This window comes from Hemiscyllium ocellatum, chromosome 5, assembly GCF_020745735.1.
Source record: "Hemiscyllium ocellatum isolate sHemOce1 chromosome 5, sHemOce1.pat.X.cur, whole genome shotgun sequence".
Lineage (NCBI taxonomy): Eukaryota > Metazoa > Chordata > Chondrichthyes > Orectolobiformes > Hemiscylliidae > Hemiscyllium > Hemiscyllium ocellatum.
Window position 1 is genome coordinate 38670510 of NC_083405.1, and position 23569 is coordinate 38694078.

At 39.0% G+C, this 23569-nt stretch overlaps 1 protein-coding gene across 2 annotated transcripts in view; it reads left to right on the forward strand.

Moving 5' to 3' along the window:
* Positions 1 to 23569, forward strand: part of pex1 (peroxisomal biogenesis factor 1) — a 101746-nt gene that overhangs the window by 27436 nt on the left and 50741 nt on the right. For both annotated transcript variants that reach the window (XM_060824671.1, XM_060824670.1), the window contains 7 exons: positions 1291 to 2051; positions 3304 to 3423; positions 4251 to 4374; positions 5714 to 5823; positions 8062 to 8156; positions 16460 to 16592; positions 18226 to 18322. In XM_060824671.1, coding sequence (XP_060680654.1) covers positions 1291 to 2051; positions 3304 to 3423; positions 4251 to 4374; positions 5714 to 5823; positions 8062 to 8156; positions 16460 to 16592; positions 18226 to 18322 — 1440 coding nt within the window. The remainder of the gene's footprint in view (positions 1 to 1290; positions 2052 to 3303; positions 3424 to 4250; positions 4375 to 5713; positions 5824 to 8061; positions 8157 to 16459; positions 16593 to 18225; positions 18323 to 23569) is intronic.

The window sequence follows — 23569 nt, forward strand, 5'->3', positions numbered from 1 at the left end:
ATAGGGATTATGAACATATATATGAAGTTATGACTGAGGAGCTGGAGTAAACCAATCCATTCCCATTTAACCACAATAACCTTCAACTTTCTTATTAGTCAAAAATTTCTCTATCTCTACTTTGAACGTTTTCATTGACTCTGCTGCTGCTTTTTTATGTGGGAGAAACTTCCAAATATTCTTGGCCCTGTGAAAGAAAATAAATCCTGATCTCCATCTTAAACAGAAGACCACTTATTTTCAAAATCTGTCCTGTAGTTCTAGCCTATACCAAAAGGGGAAGCGTTCTTTGGATTCCTCAAGTTCCCTTGGGATCTTAAATATATTCAATAAAAATATGCCTATTTTTTTCTAAGCTCCAGGTAACTACATGCTCAGTCCAGTCTTTCTCTGTAAGATGTGCCTGACCACACACCACTCCCTTCCCCCCCACCCCCCCAAACAAAATCATGGGTATCAGTTGAGTGAACTATCTGTGAATTACTTCAAACATGTTTGCACCCTTTCTCAAAAAATGAGTCCTAAACTGTACACTGTACTTAAGATGTGCCCTCGTCAATGCTCTAAGCAATTCTACTTTTATCTTCCATTTGCGTTGCAAACAATAACAACAGTCCATTTGCTTCCTAATGACTAACTAATAAGTTACCAGATAAGTAAATAAGAATAGAAATTTTTTTTTATTCTTTATTAGTTATAGAACACATAATGGGTGTACACATAATTAAACTTGCATCAGATATAACAAGAAGCAACTACTGGCAATCAGTACCTGGATTATTCCTTTATCGTGGGGAGAAAAATGTTTTCTTGATGGAGGTGGTTAGGGGCGAAGGTTATTGCATTTTTTGAGTACACAATGCCATGAGTTAACTAGTGTTAACTCCTGCCCCAGTGTGGAGAATTAAGCACACAATTTAGGTTAAAATTCTAGTTCATTATAGAAGGAATGCTGCACTGTCAGAGCTGCCATCTTTTAGGTGAGATATTGAACTGAGGCCTTGTTAAGTAATTTAAAAGATACTATGGTCATCTTTTGATAAAGAATAGGAGAGATCCCCCTCATATGCTTGCCAATGTTTATTTCTATGCTAATGCTGCAAATTTGTCAGTATTGCATTTTTGTTTATTGTGGGTGCTTGCTGTGCATTAATTGCCTTTTCTTTAAAATCAGCAGCGACTACTTCAGTTTACCTAATTGACTGCAAAGTGTTTTTAGGTGGGCTCATGTAAAAGGCACAAAAGATTTGTCTTTCATTTTTGTATGATGTGTCTTTTTTTTTGTTCTAGGTTCTCTGATGCCTGCTGGTGCATATGGAAGGTTAGACCCCTTCACTGAACTTGTTGTGTCACCTAAATTACAGCAAATTGAAGGAGCTTCTCTAAACACTACTTTCGTTGGATACAGTTCTTTAAGTAAAGAACCTAACTTGGGCAGCAGCAAAATTAATGAAAATTTTGAGAAACCTAGGATAGTACATTCTTCCAAGAAGTTGTATGATCAACATGAAATGAATGAAAATCATACAAGGGAAAATCAAGACTCTTTCAGTGGAAGCATCATGTCAAATATATGGCATTTGATTAAAAATAAATTCTCTGTAAATTCACATGTTGCGGAACAACTTCCTTCCAAAGTTGTTTGCAAACATACTTTTTTAAACACTGTTTCCACATCCTTTGAAATAGACTCAATATTCAGAGTGTGTAAAAGATTTCCTAGTAATTTAGAAATGCATGGCTCAAAACTATGGAACCGAAGGCAGCCTGATACAGTTCATATCTTTTCTTGGCACCACGATGTACTTCCGTCGAACAACAGTGATACGCAGATTATTTATGGGAAACTGACAAAACTATTATCATATAGAGAACAAAAGGAAATATCCAAGCAAAATCTACTATCGGAAAAGAAAAAAATTGACGAACATGACACAAAAGCCAGAGTTAACCAAGCAAAAGATGAATCTTGCATTATTAAAATAATCTGTCATGGGTGTGAACATTTAAAGTGTACTAAGCCCAATGATTTTCATAGTGGAAAAGTTTGGGTTAGTATTGCACATTTGAGAATTGTGTTGCAATTTGTGTGTCAGTTTGTGCCTGGATTTACTAAACAACAGTGTTCAATTAGATTTTCTATAAAGCACTCCATTTTAATGAAGCAGCTCTGGAGTAATGTGCAATAATAATCTTTTTGTATATTATGGTTCTAAAATCTTATGAATTTTTTTTGCAAGGTTTATGAACTTTGTGTAAGTAAATATATTTGGTATTAATTATGGTTTCTTTATAACCAGTCTTTAGTTTGTGTTTTGTTTTTATTTTGTTAACTTGTCTTCTATAAACCACAGCACAGGATAGTCTTGTCTGCTATCTATCATCAATGCTCCTGACTATTTTGTGACAAAAACTTGGCTCAATTGGAAACTGTTTATTTCTGAACCAAAGTTGGTGGATCTGAACCCCATCCTAATGCTTAAATTCATAATTTAGACCAGAACTCCAATACAGTAATCAGACAGCTGCACTTTTATCCATCCAGTAGTTTGTTTGCACTCATCATTTCAGTTGACAAGAAGGCTGCCAAATAATCTTATGATTTCTGCAAAATAATAATGCCCTGGTTATTTCTGTCTCATTCAGTACTTATCAGTATATCCAAGCAATTTTGTCTCACCATTAATATTGTGCTACCTTTGCCAATATATTTTGTGTGATGTATTTGAGATATCTTTATCTAAGGTTATACAGAAACTCAAATATTTTTCCCCTCTCCCACTCTTGTCCCATGATAGGATTTTTGGATGTGGTCCAATGAACCTGTCTGAATGAATGATTAATTTCAAACGTCATCTACATTTGGCAATAGTGACAGCATTAATCTGCTAAATATATATCCTAGTTGTATAAATATACTCGTAGGAATGTTTTCCATATGTTTCCATCTTAACTATCATTAAAATTTTCTAATACTTAGTACATAAGATTTACCCTTCTGGAAGTTCCAGAAGACGTTTAGAACTTGACTATACCTTTAATCATACTTTCCAGATGTGTTATAAAACCTCTGGAGCAGGTGAGACCTGAATCTGGGCCTCCTAGTTCAGAAGTATGAATGCTACCACTGAGCCACAAGAGCACCTAAATTGAATGTTATATACTGGAAAATGGAAAAAAATAACGATCTAATCAACCAAATTAAAATGATCACTTGCAATTATATATAAAGGAAATGTTACTAACCTTAAGGATATGTTGCAGGAGGTTGCTGTTTGTTTCACTATCAGTATTTCTTGTCAGATTCCAGATAGTTTAAGAAAGAACTTGAATGTGGAAGCATCTGCTGTAGTCAGGATAAATTCGTTAAAATTGAATCCTTCCCTTCCATCCAGAATTCAATTGCAACCCTTGCAAATGCTGGTGAGTATTGTCAAATAGCAAAAAAAAGTAAATGTTTCACTTCACAATAAAGGAGGAGAAAAGTGAAATCTATCTCTAAATTAATTGTTAAAGTGAGAGCAAGAAGAGAATCTATTTCCTGACCTTGTTTCTAAGTTCATTGCCTACATTGCTTCGTAAATTTCCAATACTGAGTAATGACCTACATGTAATTTTATTTTCATAAAATCACATGCGTTTCATGCCCATTACTGTGGTGCAGAGCCAAAATTGTAACCAAATTCTCAGTGGAAGGTGGGTTCACATCCACAAGACCAAACTAAGCCTTTTTTTCCATTTTTATGTCTGTAAACTCCAAATTGCAAATTTATAGAGTTTATTTGGGTGTTCCCAAGAAGGCTGCATTTATTGTTCACGGTTTCATTTATTCTGTAAGTAGCTCAAAAGTGTTATAGCTATTTTTCAATTAACCTGTACTGAGATGTTATTACACTCCTCTTGAACTCAGGACTCTTAGCTCAGACCTGGAGATACCACTGTGCCAGTTGCTCTTCTGCCAGTTATGCAAACATTGCAGATGAGTGCAAGGGAAATTAATTTGATTGGGGAAAATAATCTTGTGTTGTGTTAAAAATTATTTTTACAAATAATGTATTCCAGATAAATACTTGATGGAAAGACTTAAGTAGAGTTTTAGCTTTAATTGCAGCATTTCTGAAGTGAGTAAAGTTAACATATTTTAACATCTACAAATTTGTAGAACCTATTTTTTATTATTTATATTTTTAAGTATTCAAATATACTTTTAAGAAACCAATGGATTAAAAGATAAATTTCCTCTTGTTCAGCCACAGGAAATTAAAATAGATGACGTTAAATCCTCCTTCCTCTCCTGGCTCAATGTTGTGAGCTCCGAGGATTTCCCGTTTTTTGCAGCATTATCGAATTTTGTACAAATACCAATTGCCGAACGTAAGTGGTGAATGTTAGCGTTGCATTAATTTGGTGTTCTGGTGTGTTTATAAATGACTTTTTCAATTTTTGCATGAATCTTCGGCTCTTAGTAGTAATTTGTTTGCAGGAAAATATGCTTTAATAATGAAAAACAATTTGTCTGGCAGTAGTCCCATGATTGATTGAATATGAAATGCTATTAGAATTGAATATCTTGCACTTATTGCACCAACTGAACATAATTTTCCAGGATTTGTGCAATTATTGTGGAGAAATTTCAGAGTTCAACCCAAGTACCTTAGATGTAATTGTAATGGAGGCAGTTCACAGAAATCTCTGTCAATTAATCCCAAGATGTGAAGGGGTTGAGTGTGAAATCACATTGACCACTTTGGACCTGTACTTGAATTTAGAAGAATGAGAGGAGATCTAATTGAGGTATCTTCAGATCATAAAGGGATTGACGAAGTAAATGTAGAGTGCCCTTCTGGAGCAATCTAGAATAAGAAGTCATAGTTTCAGGCTAAGGGGTGGCAGGTTTAAAATAAAGGCAAGGAGGAATTCCTTCTCTCAAAGACTCCTGAAAATATGGAATTCACTATTTCGGAGTGTGATGGATGCCAACATACTGAAAGCATTTAAGGAGGTGATAGACAATTTTAATTAGTCATGGATCGACAGTTTGTGGAAAATGGAGTTGAGGCCCCAGTGAGATCAGCCATGATCATATTAAATGGGGGGGCTGCATGAGGGCCTGAATTGCCCACCCTTCCCCTAGTTCTTGTGATTCTGTATTACTATGTTCTTGCACTTAGCACAGACTAATGAAATGATGAATAATTTTCAGAAGTAAAAATTAAATTTTTCATTATTTTACATTTTCCTGATCATTGGTTTTGAACTGGGAGTGGGGGGTGCCAAGCTGACATGCCTCATAGAAGATTAGATTCAGGATATTGTGCAACGCAGTAATTTAAACTTGATTATATAGATCCACCATATTTGAGGACACTAGTGATGTTAGTTTAATAACTCTCAAATCTGTTGATGGGTTTCAGTATACTTTCTAATACTTTCACACACATCTAACTTGTAACATTATATCCATGACTCTTATTTGTGACTTGAGATTATTGTTAGATAATGAACTCTTAAGTATAAATAAGATAAGATAAATTTATTTATCCATGTCTTTTGCAGACAATGATTGTTTGTTTTATTTCTTGGAATATTCAAGTTTGAGATTTGCATGGAGGTTTTAAAAACTTGGTTATTGTATTTTTTAGAAATATTTTATTTGAATGCTGAAACTAAAAGTAATATTTCTTGATACAAGAGGAAGTATTGTGTATTGCAGGTGAGATAGAGTTTATGCTGGTTGTAGAACAACTAGAAGCAAAGTCAAACACTGGAGGAAGTATATGTTTCTTCTTGTATCCTGATTTGATTAAAGATATTTACATTGAGGTAACTATATTGTGGCGTCAATTGATCATTGTTAATTGTAGTTTTATAGTTTTTGCACAGAAAATAAATCCGCCTACCTGTTAAATAGCATTTTATGTTGATTCAGTTTTTAGGATAGATGCAGACCCAGGGTTGGTGACATTGACCCATGTGCAAATACAATTTTCTGCAATGTTTTTCATTTTAACTGTTTCTTCGTGGGCTAGTGCCCAGGCATGAAAAGGCACATTTTTAAAGAAAAAAGTATTAAAATTTCCCTATGGACTAATATAAAAGAGTCAGTTCCACTAATCTCCATACACACCAGTGAGATAATTGCATCACGAAAGGTCGTGATATGTATATAGCAACTCCATCTTTTCACCAACAAAATCATGCTTTTAAATAGAACCTGAAAATTGATTTCTCCTTTTCAAATTTTTCAACCATGAGATGCAATACTTGCATGAGTTATTAGTCTCCATGCTTTTCGTCCCAGAAATGCACGTATTACTTCTCTGGCTGGTGGATGAAACAGAATTAAAGCTGTTAAATAGTCAGTTTTATGTTTTTGAAGAATTTATATTGAAAGTTAGCTCCATGCTTTTTGTTTATCAATCCTTACTTTGATACCATGGACTTGTACAAAGTATAGAATTGTGAAGTGAAAGTGAAAATCACTCTAGTTCTGAGGATCATAGGCTGCTCTCTCATTAGAGAGTGGCAACTATTGGTGAATTTAACCTGAAGGTCACCATCCTTCGGGTCAGTTGAAAAAATGAGGCCTTTATGGTGACCTCGATCAGTGCAGAAATTGAACCCTTATTGTTGGTGTTACCCTGCATTGCCCATGAGTCATCCTGCCAACTGAGCTGAGGTGTCCTTGTGGACAGCATAAAGAACACTGGACATTAGTGCAGGACAAGTTCAGGTCCTGTATAATGCATTAGATCATGAGGTAGTATCATTGAAAAAATAAACATTCACATTGCATAGTCCAAATTGGATGTATGTGTCAAGAAGCAATTTGAAGATAGTGTTCACATTGAACGGAATAGGTGAATTGTTGATAGAAAGATATTTTCTCGAAGTGTGGGAATATTCATACCACTGTGCTTGATGTTTTATATGGCATTATCAAATTGTGATTGCTGTTAATGCATCAGTTAACATTAGATCGATGCAATCTATCCAATTCAATATAGTTTGAATATATACTCCCCTCCAGAGGTGTGTCATACCACATCTGAATAATTTGATTTAACAGTGTTGTTCCAGTTTGGTTAAACTGAATGAAATGCAATTTTTCTATTCCATCTTTGTTCTTTCCAGTTTAGTTGGAATTTTAAAAACAGGACACTTGTGATGCAGTGGTAGTGACCCTATATCTCTATCAAAAGACGCAAGTTCAAGACCACCTGCTTCAAAATTATGATAACACATCTGACCAGATTGATTTTTTTTTAAAAAAGGGCTGTGTGCTTACAGCTCTTTGTAGCATGTTTGTATCATTTCTGCTTCTGGGCCAAAATGTCTGGCTTGAATCCCACCGGACCAGACAAGGGCCAAAACAAAACCAAATAGATTGGTGAAAATACTTTTATATATGCGTTGTAGGATATAAAGAACAAAGAAAGAAAGAATTGGGTTCTTCCCTTGAAACTTTGAGAAGCAGGCACAACCGGGATTGGAGTTCATTCTATCTCCTTCCATTACTAGTTTGATTTGGTCCTCTTCCTTGCCCCTTGACATTTTTTTGTTATTGTTACAATCACTGCTCATCAGGGGCAATGCAGTTGGATGAATGGTTAACTTGTTGGTGGGTGATTAAAATGAAAAGAGTCGAGTTTCTTCACTGGTGGGTACTTTGTTCCTGAACAGGGAAAGGTGAAAGCTGATAGATGTATAGATTTACAATGAAACCTTTGCGATCTCTGAAAGTCCTTTGCTGCCTCATTTGTTGCTTTTATTAAAAGTGCTTTCACTATATTAAATGTGATATCAAGATGATTTGATTTTCACTATTTTCTGCAATGTTGGGAAGCATTATTCATTTGATATTTAATGTACATTCACTTGGTATTTGCAAAATAATTTGTTTGGCTATCAATCTCTGCCTAATATTTCGCTTTCGTTATCACCTAGATAATGACAAAGTTTTATCAGTTTATATGCATTACAATTTAAGTATGATAATAAATTTTATCTTATTTTTTGAAATCAGTAACATCACTAACTGTTATGCTATTTTCTGCAAAGGTGGTTATGCATCCCACAACTACAGACACCAATGCGGTACAGACGGTGGATGATATTGACCAGATTCTGTCATTTTACAAAATGAGTTGTTTGGGGTAGGAAAATGGTTCTGACTTATAAAATAATACTTCGTATATAACACTAGCTTGGAGTCTTGGGTCAGTGGCCCTGGCAAATAAAAGTCTTTTTTATGTTAATGCCAGCTGTTGAAAGTTATTTTCAGTCTCTACTCATCTGCATATGAATGTTTAGAATTGTTTGCTGTTTTGGCAATAAGGCGCAGAATTTTGTTTCCACATAGACTATTTCTTTTTAAAGAAGCTTCTTTTTATAAATGCAACTTTCCTAATACTTTCCAGTTCTTTCATTTATGTTTATCACAATAAAAGTTTTATTATACTTCGGAATAAATTCTGAGAGCTATGTGGTGCATGTTTTCATAGTGTTGCTCACCAGATTCCTGTTACATCTCAATTAGCTGTTCGTCCTGCACCTACTGTGACTCCCTTGCCCCAGAACCATTGCATTTCATTTTTAACTTCACTTTCACAGTCACCTGATGTAGAATTACTCCAATATTAAATAAGCAGTAATACTGGGTTAATTGTTGAAACTGAGAGTTGACAAAGTCCCCAGGTCTTAATAGGTTTTATCTTAAGCTAATTTTTTTTAAGACCCTATGAGATAATTGATGTGTTGGTTTTAAATTTCAGAAACTCATCAGATTCAGAGAAGCGTCATTTTAGATTGGAAAATAACTAATGTACTCCTTTATTCAAAAAGGGACGGTGTCAGAAAGGAAACAACAAGCCAGTAAATTTGACATCGGTCATAGGGAAAATGCTAGAAGCTGTTAGTAACTTGGATAAGTTCAAGGTAATCAGGCAGAACCAGTATAGTTTGTGAAAGGGAAATCATGTTTAACTAATTTATTGCAATTCTTTGATGCAGTAACTTGTGCTGAACATAAAGGGGAAGTAGTTGATATACTATACATAGATTTCAAAAAGGCATTTGATCAGGCACCACATAAAGATGATTTTAGGAACTAAAATGGGGGTAACACTGGCATAAATAGAAGATTTACTAGCTAACAGGAAGTAAATGGATCATTTTTCGTCTAACAGAATGTCAGAGTCTATGCAGAGGAATTGGTGCTGGGCCTTAACCTTTTACAATTTATTTAAGTGGTTTGAATGCAGGGACCAAAGATGTGGTAAGAAAATTTGCTGATGACATAATGATAGGTAGGGAAGTGAATTATGAAGAGACATAAGGAATTTACCAAAGGGTATAGATAAGTTGTGAGTGCGCAAAGGTCCAAAAAATGGAATAAATGTGGGAATATATGAAATTGTCCATTTGGCTGAAAGGTTAGAAAAGAAACATACTATTTAAATGATGAGATGTTGTGCAGCTCTGAGATGCAGGGTGATTTAGATATGCCATTGCATTCATTGCTGAATGATAATATGCAGTTAGAGCAAGTAATCAGAGAATCTAATAAGCTTATTTTATTACAAGCATAATTGAATGCAACAATAGCAAGGCTATGCACTGGTGAGACTGTATCTGGAGCATTCTACAGTCCTAATCACCGTTGTAATTTCATTGGAACCAATTCAAAGAAAGTCTTTTGGACTAATATCTGACATGAATGGATTGCCAATGAGGAAAGGATGGACAGGCCAGGCCTGTATCTTCTGGAGGTTAGAGTCAGAGGTAACAAGTGAAATATAAGACCCTGAATGATATTGACTGGGTTGATGTCGAAAGGAAGTTTTCTCTTGTGGGAGAATCAGGAACTAGGGGTCATAGTTTAAAATTAAAGGGTCACCTATTTAAGATATGAAGAGTTTTTTTTGAGGTTTGCGAGTCTTGAAGTTCCATTTCTCAAAAGTCAGGTAACGAATCTTCAAATATTCTTAAGGACGAGGTGGACAGATTCTTGATTACCAAGAGAGTGAAAGATTTATTGGTGGTAAAGGAATGTAGAGTTGAGATAAAATCTGATCAGCCATAATCATATTGAATGTCGGAGCAGGCTCGAAGGGCCACGTGACTTGCACTTGTTCTTTGCTTGTGTATTTGTATTCCCATTCGTTGCTTAAAAATGGTGGTTCTAAAGTTGGGGCTAACAGACCATTGGGAACCAGAGAGTTTCCAAAGATTTCTGAAATTATGTAAACAATATCCACTACAAGGATGGCAGGAATGTTGCATGTCAGCCAACATTTAAGATAGTCTAATGCAAGAGGAACAATTCTTTCTAGAACGAGCCATCAGACCTTATCCTCTGTTGACAAATCTGAAAGATTACATGGAGATATGTTCAAGAAGTAGGTTTATAGATTTTTCAGTTGAAGAGAAAGTTTTTACATCACCATGCATGTGATTGTTCTCTATCTCAGACAGCCTAGTAAAATTTTATGAAAATCTTTTCAACATAATGCTGATGACCTTTTATGTTCAACAGTGTAAATATACAAATAATCTGTAATGCACTTTGTTGAGAGAGGGAGTTGAATGTCTGTAACCAACTCATTTGAAAAGGCAATTCACTTTTTAAAAACAATAGAAACCAGTATGAGGTTGCTGTAGTCCTGCTGGAAGGTGGGGTTGCTTTTCTGTTAGAAATGATTGAGGGTCACCACCCCTCAGGTGTAAGGAGTGGTTGAAAAGGAGAATCCTTCATGGTAACCTTGGGCTGTGCATGAGTTGAACCCACTATCACTCTTCTTTGCAAGCCAGTCCTCCAGCTAACTGAGCTAACCAACTTCCAGATTATAGTACTTTGTCATGGTTAAACAGTGGTGTAATACTCAAGTATGATTGCACTAACTTGCAATCATACTTGAGTATTATTCATATTTTCTTCCGAGTGACAAAAAACAACTATCTCTCAAATTCTAAAGTTCAGGGATGGATAGGTTAGGTCAGGAGTAAATATAGGATAATAGGTTAAGGGAATGGTTCTGAGTGGTTTACTCTTCGGGATAGTCAGTGTGGACTTGTTGGGCTGAAGAGCTTCTTTCCACACTGTAGGGATTTTAAGACTCTCCTACTAGATCCTCTCCACTATTGAGATTAGTGCAGCCAGACACACTTAGTAACATTTTCACACCACTATCTTTTTTGACCCTAGCACTTTGACACTCCCAACATCGTGCTCCAAGAACTTGGAACTATCTGCTGCTCCGATCCATTGTGCAATATTTTCTGAGCACTAGCTCAGTTTAGGTAACTTAGTTGGCATGGATGGGTTGGGCTGAAGGGCCTGTTTCCATATTGATATATCTCTATGACTGTTTGGCAACTACTTTCGCACTCAGCCACCTGCTCCCAGACTCTAGGATCAGGATTCTCCAGTTCGCAAGAAAAACAAACTAGCCCAACAATCAAAGATGGGCTAGTTCATGCTCCCTGCAGTGCAGATAGAGGCAGTTCCGTCCATTGAGTCTACACCAACTCACCCTATCCCCATAGCCCCACATTAACCTTGGATAATTCACATCCCTGATACTATGGGACAATTTAGCGTGGCCAGTCTGCCTAACTTGAACATTTATGGACTGTGGGAAGAAATTGGAGCACCCAGAAAAATTCCATGGAGGCACAGGTAGAATGTCCAAACTCCACACAGTCACTTAAGGCTGGAATTGCACCTTGATATCTGGCACTGTGAGGCAGCAGTGCTTAACCACTCTTAGCACAGCCCAGATGCTAGCCTCTTGTGCGCTACTGAAGAACTAGAATGTAATTCTGATTTTTGTTTCCTGTGTCCTGTTCCAAGTAGTACCCATTTGCTACCCTCTTCCGTAGGATCCATACAATTTTAGGAAATGATCGCCAGTATATCTAATATTCCTAGGGTCACCACTTTTAATATATTCATCAGATGAAGCCTGTTACTTCTGTGCTCCCTAGCATGTAACCCCAATTGTAACCTTGAGGCCTTTACGACACTATTTTTAAAACTTATATCCTAACTTTCAAAATTCAGCTTGTAGGACCTCTTCCCTTTATTTAACCCATATCATTAGTACAGTTTTGTATGTTGTTCACCATCTCCTTCAGAACTGACGGCAGCCTCTTTGATTTCCTTAACCCTGGCACCAGGGAGGCATCATACCACCCTGGGATCTCTCTTGCAGCCACAAAAATGCCTATCTGTTCTCATCACTAATGAATTCCATATCACGATAACTCTGCCAAGTCTTTTATGCAGCAAAGCCACCCATGGACCTGATTCTCATTGTTATCCCCTGAGAAGACATTACCCCTAACAATATCCAACAATATATTGGTTAAAAAAGAGGGCTGCTTCTGAGTCATCCCCCACCAGCTGCTTCCTTGTTCTGCCTCATCACCCATCCCCTTTCTGTTTGTTCAGTCTTTATCTGTAGTGTGACCACCTCATTGAACATGCTGTCCACAATAATCTCAATGCATAGGTGTCCCACATTGGGTTCACCTTCAGTTCCACCTCTGAAATACAGTTAACCAATAGCTGCATGAGTGTTATTGACTCTCCACATAGTGTAGGAGATGCAAACTTAACTGCTCAGAACTTTAGATTAAGGCCCTTAGTTACTCCCTTTAGACAATGATAATTTTGCTAAGGACATCCAATTACTTCCACAACAATCCAAAATTCCCCCCTTAAGTAGGGTCAGTGAGTACTTCTACGTGTTCAGGAGGACTCAGAGGGCAGGAGTACTGGCCTTAGTTGTTCAGTAAATTTGAGAATGTCTCAACCTGTTGGACAAGATCAGGGACTATAGGGTACAGAGTAACTAAGACAGTGTGATAGAAGAAGACATTCAAATAAGGGAAGCAATGAGCTATTGTTCTAATATTATTACCAGTGATTGCAATGATCATGGTAGGAATAGAAGGAGAAGGCGAAGGCGAAGGCTAGGGACATGGGAAGGAGGGAAAGTTACCTGAATTATTTGTACCAGATGTGGATCAGTGTCTGTAATTCACCCTCCAACTCTGAGCCAAAGCTACTTTGTGGGCGGCACGGTGGCACAGTGGTTAGCACTGCTGCCTCACAGCGCCTGAAGACCCGGGTTCAATTCCCGACTCAGGCGACTGACTGTGTGGAGTTTGCACGTTCTCCCCGTGTCTGCGTGGGTTTCCTCCGGGTGCTCCGGTTTCCTCCCACAGTCCAAAGATGTGCGGGTCAGGTGAATTGGCCATGCTAAATTGCCCGTAGTGTTAGGTAAGGGGTAATGTAGGGGTATGGGTGGGTTTCGCTTCGGCGGGTCGGTGTGGACTTGTTGGGCCGAAGGGCCTGTTTCCACACTGTAAGTCTAATCTAGTCTAATCTAATCTAATCTACTCGAATCGTTATGGACCAGACCAAACTCCCTCAAAATATTTTAAGGTAGTTCAGAAGCTAACTTTTTTAATTTTAAAGGTAAGTGTAAGATGGTGCATTCTAGTTGCAATCTGATTGGTGAAATTACTTGACTTTGAACAAAACAGACTTTATTTTTACACTAAAAGAATTGGCTATCTGTACCTATCAAAATGCTTAACAAAATAATATATATTTTATATTGATGGGGGGTGTGTGTGTGTGTGTGTGTGTGTGTGTGTGTGTGTGCGCGTTAACACACATACTACTAATAAACTGTTCCAACATAGTAACGTCTCATAAAGACACCCACAGCAAAAGCAAATTCAATAAAATAGCTTGTCTCACATGCAATTCTAGCAGCAGGAAGAGAAGCCCAGCTTTTAGCTGTACCAGAGAGGAGTAAGAGCTTCTACAAACAGCTTCAAGAACCCAGTAACTGATGAAAGCTAAACATGAAAATCCTGGTTCTGTAGGAGCTTGCCCACACCCATTTGGCTGCTTTTATTGATCCAACTTTAAAAATAAAAAGCCCAAGGTGTCTCAAGCTGTTTACTTTATTGGTTTTAAGTATTTTGCTTGGCACCTCTATCTCAACATTTTTAAAACAAGATTTAAAAAAAAACCCTTAAAGCCATTGTAACATCACACCTTTTCCCCCACCCCCAAATTAACATACAAAGATGTCTTCATTTTTAAATGCCATCAGTCTTATGCCATTCGTACACTACATATGCATTACGTTGATTCTAAGTATGCACATGTTCACTACTGCAGTACATTTCAGTCATTGTTTTTTCCCTGCCACCAAACACCTGTCTTTTTCATCAAATTTACAACAGCTTGTTGGCAGTTATGTTTGCTTGTTTTGCTACATGTAAAATTCTTAAATTGAATGGCTGTAGTAATAAGTTCCATCTAACCAGTCTAGAATTTTTATTCTCAAATTTTTCCAAAAACTTTAAGGAGTTATGATTTGTATATACAATTGTCTCAGACCCATTACTGGCAATGTAAATGTTGAAATGTTGCAATGCTAACCCCAAACTCATGGTCTCCTTAGTTGTAGAATATTTCTGTTGATGACTTTCAGTTTTCTGGAAAAATAGCCAATAGGTCTTTGCAACTTCTCGTCGTCTTGCAAGCGTACAACACTGACACCCACAGCACGGGCATTGATAGTCACCTTAAATAGCTTTGCTTAATTAGGTGTGGCTAACACTGGAATAGTGGTTAACACAGCTTTTAGGCTTCCAAAGTTCATCCATCTGCTGAAATATTCTGCACTTCTTAAATAAGACAGTCAGAGCTAAAGTTCAGTATGAACGTCTGATAAAAAACACTCAGTCCCACAAGTCGTAGTACTTGGCTCTTTGCAAATGGTATGAGGCCATTAGTCCCTGTCCAATGACATGGCCAAGGGACGTAACTTTTGTGAACTTGCTCTTAGCCAGGTTGGTCACCAAGCCCGTCTCTCGAAGTCAAACAATTCCAATAGGTGCTCCAAATGTTCCTTCCACATGTGACTAAAAGTCATTAGCATTGATGTACACTACACAATTGGATAATCCTGAAATGACTTCATTGCTTAGTCTTTGAATATGGCTGGCTCATTTTTCATACCAAATGACATGACTTTAACCTGATACAGTCTGTTCAGTGTCATGATTGCTGAAATTTCCTTTGCTCTTACTCAGAGGTAGGTACCTTTATCTGTAAGTCTAACTTCAAAATATAAGTTGCTTGATCCACCTTCTTAATGCAATCTTCCAAATGTGGAATAGGATATGAATCAGATTTTGTAACTGCATTGACTTTGTGATAATGCACAGGTGATCATTGGGTACTATCTGGTTTTGACACCATTGCAGTGGATGAGCCCTATTTGATGCAATTAGATTGGCTTTGAGCATATGTTCAATCTCTTTTGAACCTGTGCCAACTTTAGAGTGTTCAATCCATAAGGGTATTGCTTAATTGGAGCAGCATTTCCTATATCCACATCAGGCATAATCAGATTAGTATTTCCCAGTTTATTCTATCATATCTCTTTGTGTGATTATCATAATTTAGCTCCTTTCAATTTTTCTCTGAAAGATAACTCCATAATTTATCCCAAGCTGTATTTTAGAACTGAGAATTTGTATTACTTCTACCACCACTTCACACTTTTCATTGGACTTTCCAACCTCACTTTATATAAAGGAACGCTGCTTGTCTTGCCATGACTTCCCCACACTACCACCTTTTCTGATACTACTCATTCTGAATTAGATATTTCCACATTGTTTGCCAAGATAGATTGACTTGTTCTGGTATCTCTTAAAATCCTAATATTGTTTTACCTAATCCTCCTTGCATACCTTAATAAACCTTATCCGTGCAAGTAAATTCTTTAAAGAGATCTGGCACTTCCTTCTCATCCAATCCCTGACCAAGTTGTACATTATGTTGCAGCTTTTTAGCTTCCACTGTGCTTTCCTTTACCAGTTCAGCAAAACTCACTGGCTTATCCTATTTCCTCACCCCCGTCTTCCCAGAGATTTTTCTAAAACCACCAACACTGCAACTTCATGTGGTCTACTTTATTATTGTGAAACCACCTGAACTTTATTTTTCCCTCATGAGTTTCCTTTTTACCCTGTGGAAAATTATCTTTTCTATTTCAATAAAATCTGCTTTTCCCTTACCACCATTTCTAATCTATGGTATTGCAGTCAAACTGAATGCTTCAGTTGTAGGAGATTTTGTTTGCAGAATGACTGTTTGCTAGAAGTAAACAATCATGAGTTGGTTGAGAAAAACCAGCTCCATGTTTTTGCAGCAGGTGTGACACATTCCAGTGTGTCTGTCCAGTTATTTAATTTGAAAATGTGTACTTTTTAAATTTATGTTGTTAAAGAATACACTTTTGAGAGAATTTTGTCAACTTAGCCATAAAGATGTTTAGTGTGTTGATCTGTCTGTGGATATTTGCAATAAATGATTTTGTTTCTTTCCATAATATCGCTATATTATTATACTGTATTGCAGAGGGGTTCATGAGCTTGCTGTGCCAACTTTAGAGCACATCTCTCTCAGCCTGTTGGGTCACCCACTTTCACTGCAAGTTGCTTCCGTTGCAAAAGGTCTCCAAAGTGGAGCAGTTCTGCTTACAGGAGTAAAGGTACCTAGCCTACAGTTTTTTAAAAATGATTCTCAAATTCTTATTGATAAACTATCACATATTTTGTATTTGAGAAAAAAATGCTTTGCTAGATTGTTGTAAATGTGAATCGATGTTATCACAGTATTAGGGTATCCAGGATGTTCCGAATGTCGGATGTAATGATCAATATCTTCATAATGAGATTTGAGAATAAACAAAGATATAAAGGGAATAATGAGCAAATAGGATGGATTAGAGTTAAACTACATATGAAAAGAAAATATAAGGAGAAAAATTCTTTCAGAGAAAGAAGAAAAGAGCAAGTAAAAAATTAAGTTGGATTAAAAATTAATAAATAAAATCCCTCCCCACACCTCTCTAGTGTGCATTCCACTCCTCAGGCGCACACATAATCCAACCCTCTGGACATTCCCTGCAGTAGTCCTGATTGTGCTACGCTGGAACCTCATGCTCTCCCTCATTGTCCTGATGATGCTTGTAATCTCAAACTAGGGACTGAAGTAATAAGTTGGCATGCTTATTGCAATTCATTCCTTGACCAGTCTCTCCCAATCTTGTAAATTTATCAAAATAAATGCACTTGGCATGGAGTTGTACAGCTGGGGCTGACTATACTTGTCTTCATCTTCCCTGCAGTTCAGTACTTCCTTCTGATTCTTTTTAATTTGGTTTTTATCAGAGACCTTCTTCTATGCTTACTTATGCTGTCTTTGAAAACTTACAGACCAATAATGACACTGCAGAGCTCTCAAGCATGAAATATGTTAAGTTTTATTATCCTAATTTGAAAAAAATCATTGCTTTAGGTGGCTGGAAATATTAAAATTCTGTGGTATGCATTCCTTGTCCAAGATAAATGAACTCCAACTGGATGTTGCTAGTAATTGGAGTTTGTCCATAGTCTTTGGGTAAAGCTGATTCTTGTGCCTTCCCAAGTTTCAGTTGCTGGAGCCAGTCATCTTAGGGAACAGTTGTATTTTGCACTTTAAGCTCCATCTTAATTGATTATTTAGACTATTATTGTCAAACTTATTCATGGACTGTATAAAGATTCCTAATTTACTGTTGGAATGTAATATTTTGCATTCTCCGATTTAGATTTTTCACTCTGCAGCTCTGCTTCCAAACTACTCGCTCCATCTTTACGCCCTGCATTAAGGAATTTTTTTGTCTTGATAGTCCACTGCTCAACTTGCAAAAAGCACAGTGAAGAGTTTGTGAGGGATCTTAAAGAAAAAAAGTTTGGAACTGTTAATTCTTAATGTAACCTAGGTCTTCAGGGCAGACAGGATAGTTACAGGTAGAATGAAGGTAGCCATGTCTCTTGCTGATTTTCACTGACTATGCCCACCTGTATATTGCAAGCTGGAATTTTACAACGGATCATGTGTTTCATCTTTGCCAGTTCTGAGTCCTTCATTTACACAGCTTGTTAACTCATTTGCTAAAAATTAAGGAATCTCTGATGAAAAGTCTAGCAAAATAGTGCCTTCAAAGAACACCTTATACTTGAAGTGAATGTCTGTGTTTTTGACGTTAAGAAATAATTAAATATCTAGGAAGAGGAATTGTGTTTATAATCTGCATCATTTATTAAAAACATAAGGTTTTGGAAATTTAACTTTTTCAGGGCAGTGGGAAAACCACTTTAGCAAAAGCCATTTGCAGAGAGGCATCAGATAAACTGGAAGCACATGTGGAAGTTATTGACTGTAAAGCCTTACGAGGTAAGAATAACTTAAATTGCAATCCAATTACATATCTTCACAATTTTCTCCAACCTTTGAGCATAATAGGCAAGTGGCATAGGAATACTTGGGCTGATATCAGCTTATTGAATCATGACTTGGAATATGAATTGAACCCAGAACTTCTGGCACAGAAGACTAAACGCTACCACAGCACCACAAAAACTCATGCTACCAATAGCAACTAAGGATTAAATGTTTGCGTTCTTCAAGAGAAGAAGAATCTTCTAAAGATATGAATGTGCTTCAAAATATTCCTGATTGAAGTGGAGGAATAATAGTCTTAAGATTTAGCCTTGAAATCTTTAAAACATCGTGATTAATTAAGATATCAGGACATGCCATCACCCACTTAATTTTTTTGGGAGATTTTAAAATAAGACATTATCTCAGCCAGGCAAGAACTGGTCCAGTTCCCTCTTGGGGTTCAAGTATCAGTATTTTCTATATAGGCAACTGAATTCATTGGCCAGTCAACCTAATGGAAAACACACATACATTCAAGTTAGGTAGGGGGTGTGACATTCAATCCCTTGAGCAAGCTTTGGCAAACAATAACACTAAGGTCTAATTCTGACCTCGGCTCCACTTATTTGCATACCTTTTGACGCGCAAGAAGTCAAAATGTATGAGTATTGTACCAATCTTCTCCAACAATCAATAGAAATATGACCTAGCCCGTTAAACATTTTTCATTTTCATAGATTCTTAGAGATGTACAGCATGGAAACAGACCCTTCGATCCAACCCATCCATGCTGACCAGATATCCCAACCCAATCTAGTCCCACCTGCCAGCACCCAGCCCATATCCCTCCAAACCCTTCCTATTCATATACCCATCCAAATGCTTCTTGAATGTTGCAATTGTACCAGCCTCCACCACTTCCTCTGGCAGATAATTCCATACACGTACCACCCTCTGCGTGAAAAACTTGCCCCGTAGGTCTCTCTTTAGATCTTTCCCCTTTCACCCTAAACCTATGCCCTCTAGTTCTGGACTTCCCAAACCCAGGGAAAAGACTTTGTCTATTTACCCTATCCATGTCCCTCATAATTTTGTAAACCTCTGAGGTCACCCCTCAGCCTCCAACATTCCAGGGAAAATAGTCCCAGCCTGTTCAGCCTCTCCCCATTGCTCAAATCCTCCAACCCTGGCAACATCCTTATAAATCTTTTCTGATTTTATACAGTTTATCAAATAACCCCGAATTCGGTGCTTCTTTAAAATGAATATGACCAGTTTTTTTTTATTTATCTGGTCATCTTAAAAGCATTAATGTGGAAATTATCTTTGTGCTCTTCCAGCTGTTCTGAAATCTTTACCCACAAATTAGGAGATCAAATGTGGACTTTGTATTTTTGCTATTCATTTAACAAATTTATTTCACTAGCTTCATTTTACACTTAAGCAGGGGAGAATAGTCAATACATGCAAAACAGTAAAATAAACAGATCATTGCAGTAAATTCTGTCAAACCTACTTTCTAAACTTCAGAGTTGTCCAAAATCTATGTTTTCAGACTATGCCATGTATTTTTAGTTCTTTATTCAATTAAAATCAACTTAACTGTATATTTTAGTTGGGTGTTGCACTGTGCAGGTGTTGCAATCTCTGCCACTTGCACATGGTCTATCCCCTGCTTCAAGCAACCCTTCATGTAGCCCACAATGTGAATTGGTCTGAAATGACCATTATCCAAGTCTCTGACCCAAACTCTGGCAAGCTCTAAAACAGCTTCAGACCTGGCACTTCTGTTTTGATACACTCTGCCAAAATCTCATCAGATTGATAGGGTATAAAACAATTCCAGGTAAACTGACAGTGTGCAACCATACACTACCAACTCGGCTATGAGAATTTGGTACTGAATTGGATTTAAAATACAGCAAATTTTGTTTGAACTAGCACTCTTGATAAACTGGCAAAAATCATATTCTTGAAATACGGAAAGTTTATTTTATTATAGCGATCTACACTGGATTAGTGGTGCTGGAAAAGCACAGCAGTTCAGGCAGCATCCGAGGAGCAGTAAAATCGATGTTTTCAGGCAAAAGCCTTTCATCAGGAATACAGGCAGAATGCCTGAGGGGGTGAAGAGATAAATGAGAGGAGGGTGAGGGTAGGGAGAAAGTAGCATAGAGTACAATAGGTGAGTGGGGGTGGGGATGAAGATGATAGGTCAGGGGGAGGGTGGGGTAAGGTAGCAAAGAGTACAATGGGTAGATGGGGGTGGGATGAAGTTGATAGGTCAGAGAGGAGGTTGGAGTGGATAGGTGGAAAGGAAGATAGGCAAGTAGGACAAGTCTTGGGGAAAGTGCTGAGCTGGAAGTTTGGAACGGGTGAGGTGGGGGAAGGGGAAATGAGGAAACTGTTGAAGTCCACATTGATGTCCTGGGGTTGAAGTGTTCTGAGGCGGAAGATGAGGCGTCCTTCCTCCAGGCATCAGGTGGTGAGGGAGTGGCAGTGAAGGAGGCCCAGGACCTCCATGTCCTTGGCAGAGTGGGAGGGGGAATTGAAATGTTGGGCCACAGAGCGGTGTGGTTGATTGGTGCGGGTATCCCAGAGATGTTCCCTAAAGCGCTCTGCTCCAAGGCGTCCATCTCCCCAATGTAGAGGAGACCGCATCGAGAGCAACGGATACAATAAATAATATTGGTGGATGTGCAGGTAAAACTTTGGATGTGGAAGGCTCCTTTAGAGCCTTGGATGGAGGTGAGGGAGGTGGTGTGGGTGCAGGTTTTGCAATTCCTGAGGTGGCAGGGGAAGGTGCCAGGACGGGAGGGTGGGTTGTTGGGGGGCGTGGACCTGATCCAAGTAGTCAGTTGAGGATGCAAGTGACAAGGCTCTGCTGGAAAGTCTTATTTAGGGAAGCATTACATTATTATTTCAGTCATTTATGTTGCAAATAGTGATGTGTATATGCCCTGCATTACATTTCCATTACTTACTATGCGTGTTTACACTGATTGTGTGGACCTCTTGATCAGCCGCTACACTCCTGTTTCCATAGTTGCTGGTTAATAAAAAGTTTGCTGTATTAACAATTATTTCATTCAGTTAGCAATTTATTGCATTAATTAAGATGCTGTGACCTCCTGGTTCTTACCAAGCCAACCCACCCCACAGCCAGAAAATCTCCATAATGGGATCTGTTTTTGTCCCTGCACTATTAAAACTGGATTTCGCCAAAATTCTCCTTTTGATGCATTACTCATTCTTAACTGTATATTTAGACTCTTGGCAAAATCACTTGAACCACAGCATCTAGTTCCACTGTCATTGTTTCTTTACTGACTATTGTATCTAAGTCACTCAACAGTTCCGATCAGCCATGTGCTAAAAACTTTTAAGGACCTTGCAAGTGCCTGAGATTCTATAAGAACTATGTCCTTCTGATTCTGGCCTTTGTAACCTATTTTCTTTACCCCACCATTGTTAGCTATGACTTCAATTAGTAATGAGCTGAAAATGTGTTGCTGGTTAAAGTGCAGCAGGTCAGGCAGCATCCAAGGAACAGGAAATTCGACATTTCGGGCATAAGCCCTTCATCAGGAATGAGGAAAGTGTGTCCAGCAGGCTAAGATAAAAGGTAGGGAGGAGGGATTTGGGGGAGGGGCGATGGAGATGTGATAGGTGGAAGGAGGTCAAGGTGAGGGTGATAGGCCGGAGTGGGGTGGGGCGGAGTGGTCAGGAAGAAGATTGCAGGTTAGGAGGGCGGTGCTGAGTTCGAGGGAATCGACTGAGACAAGGTGGGGGGGAGGGAAAATGAGGAAACTGGAGAAATCTGAGTTCATCCCTTATGGTTGGAGGGTTCCCAGGTGGAAGATGAGGCGCTCTTCCTCCAACCGTCGTGTTGTTATGTTCTGGCGATGGAGGAGTCCAAGGACCTGCATGTCCTTGGTGGAGTGGGAGGGAGAGTTAAAGTGTTGAGCCACGGGTGGTTGGGTTGGTTGGTCCGGGCGTCCCAGAGGTGTTCCCTGAAGCGTTCTGCAAGTAGGCGGCCCGTCTCCCCAATATAAAGGAGGCCACATCGGGTGCAGCGGATGCAATAGATGATGGGTGTGGAGATGCAGGTGAATTTGTGGCGGATATGGAAGGATCCCTCGGGGCCTTGGAGAGAGGTAAGGGAGGAGGTGTGGGCGAAAGTTTTGCATTTCCTGCGGTTGCAGGGGAAGGTGCCGGGAGTGGAGGTTGGGTTGGTGGGGGGGGGGGGGGGGGGGGGGGGGGACCTGACGAGGGAGTCACGGAGGGAGTGGTCTTTGCGGAACGCTGGTAGGGGAGGGGAGGGAAATATATCCCTGGTGGTAGGGTCCGTTTGGAGGTGGTGGAAATGACGGCGGATGATACGCTATATACAGAGGTTGGTGGGGTGGTAGTAGGTGAGAACCAGTGGGGTTCTGTCCTGGTGGCGGTTGGAGGGTCGGGGCTCAAGGGCGGAGGAGCGGGAAGTGGAGGAGATGCGGTGGAGGGCATCGTCGATCACGTCTGGGGGGAATCTGCGGTGTTTGAAAAAGGAGGCCATCTGGGCTGTACGGTATTGGAACTAGTCCTCCTGGGAGCAGATGCGGCGGAGACGAAGGAATTGGGAATATGGGATGGCGTTTTTATAGGGGGCAGGGTGGGAGGAGGTGTAGTCTAGGAAGCTGTGGGAGTCGGTCGGTTTATAGTAGATGTCTTTTTTGATTCGGTCGCCCGAGATAGAAATGGAAAGGTCTAGGAAGGGGAGGGAGGAGTCTGAGACAGTCCACTTGAATTTGAGGTCGGGATGGAAGGTGTTGGTAAAGTGGATGAACTGTTCAACCTCCTCGTGGGAGCACGAGGTAGCGCCGACACAGTCATCGATGTAGCGGAGGAAAAGGTGGGGGGTGATGCCAGTGTAGTTGCAGAAGATGGACTGTTCCACATATCCTACGAAGAGACAGGCATAGCTGGGGCCCGTGTGGGTGCCCATGGCAACTCCTTTTAGTTTGGAGGAAGTGGGAGGATTGGAAAGAGAAATTGTTCAGGGTGAAGACCAGTTCAGTCAGTCGAAGGAAGGTGTCGGTGGAAGGGTACTGGTTGGTACGGCGGGAAAGGAAGAAGCAGAGGGCTTTGAGTCCTTCGTGATGGGGGATGGAGGTGTACAGGGACTGGATGTCCATCGTGAAGATAAGGCGTTGGGGACCGGGGAAGCGAAAAATCGAGGAGGAGGTGGTGGGCGTGGGTGGTGTCCCAAACGTAGGT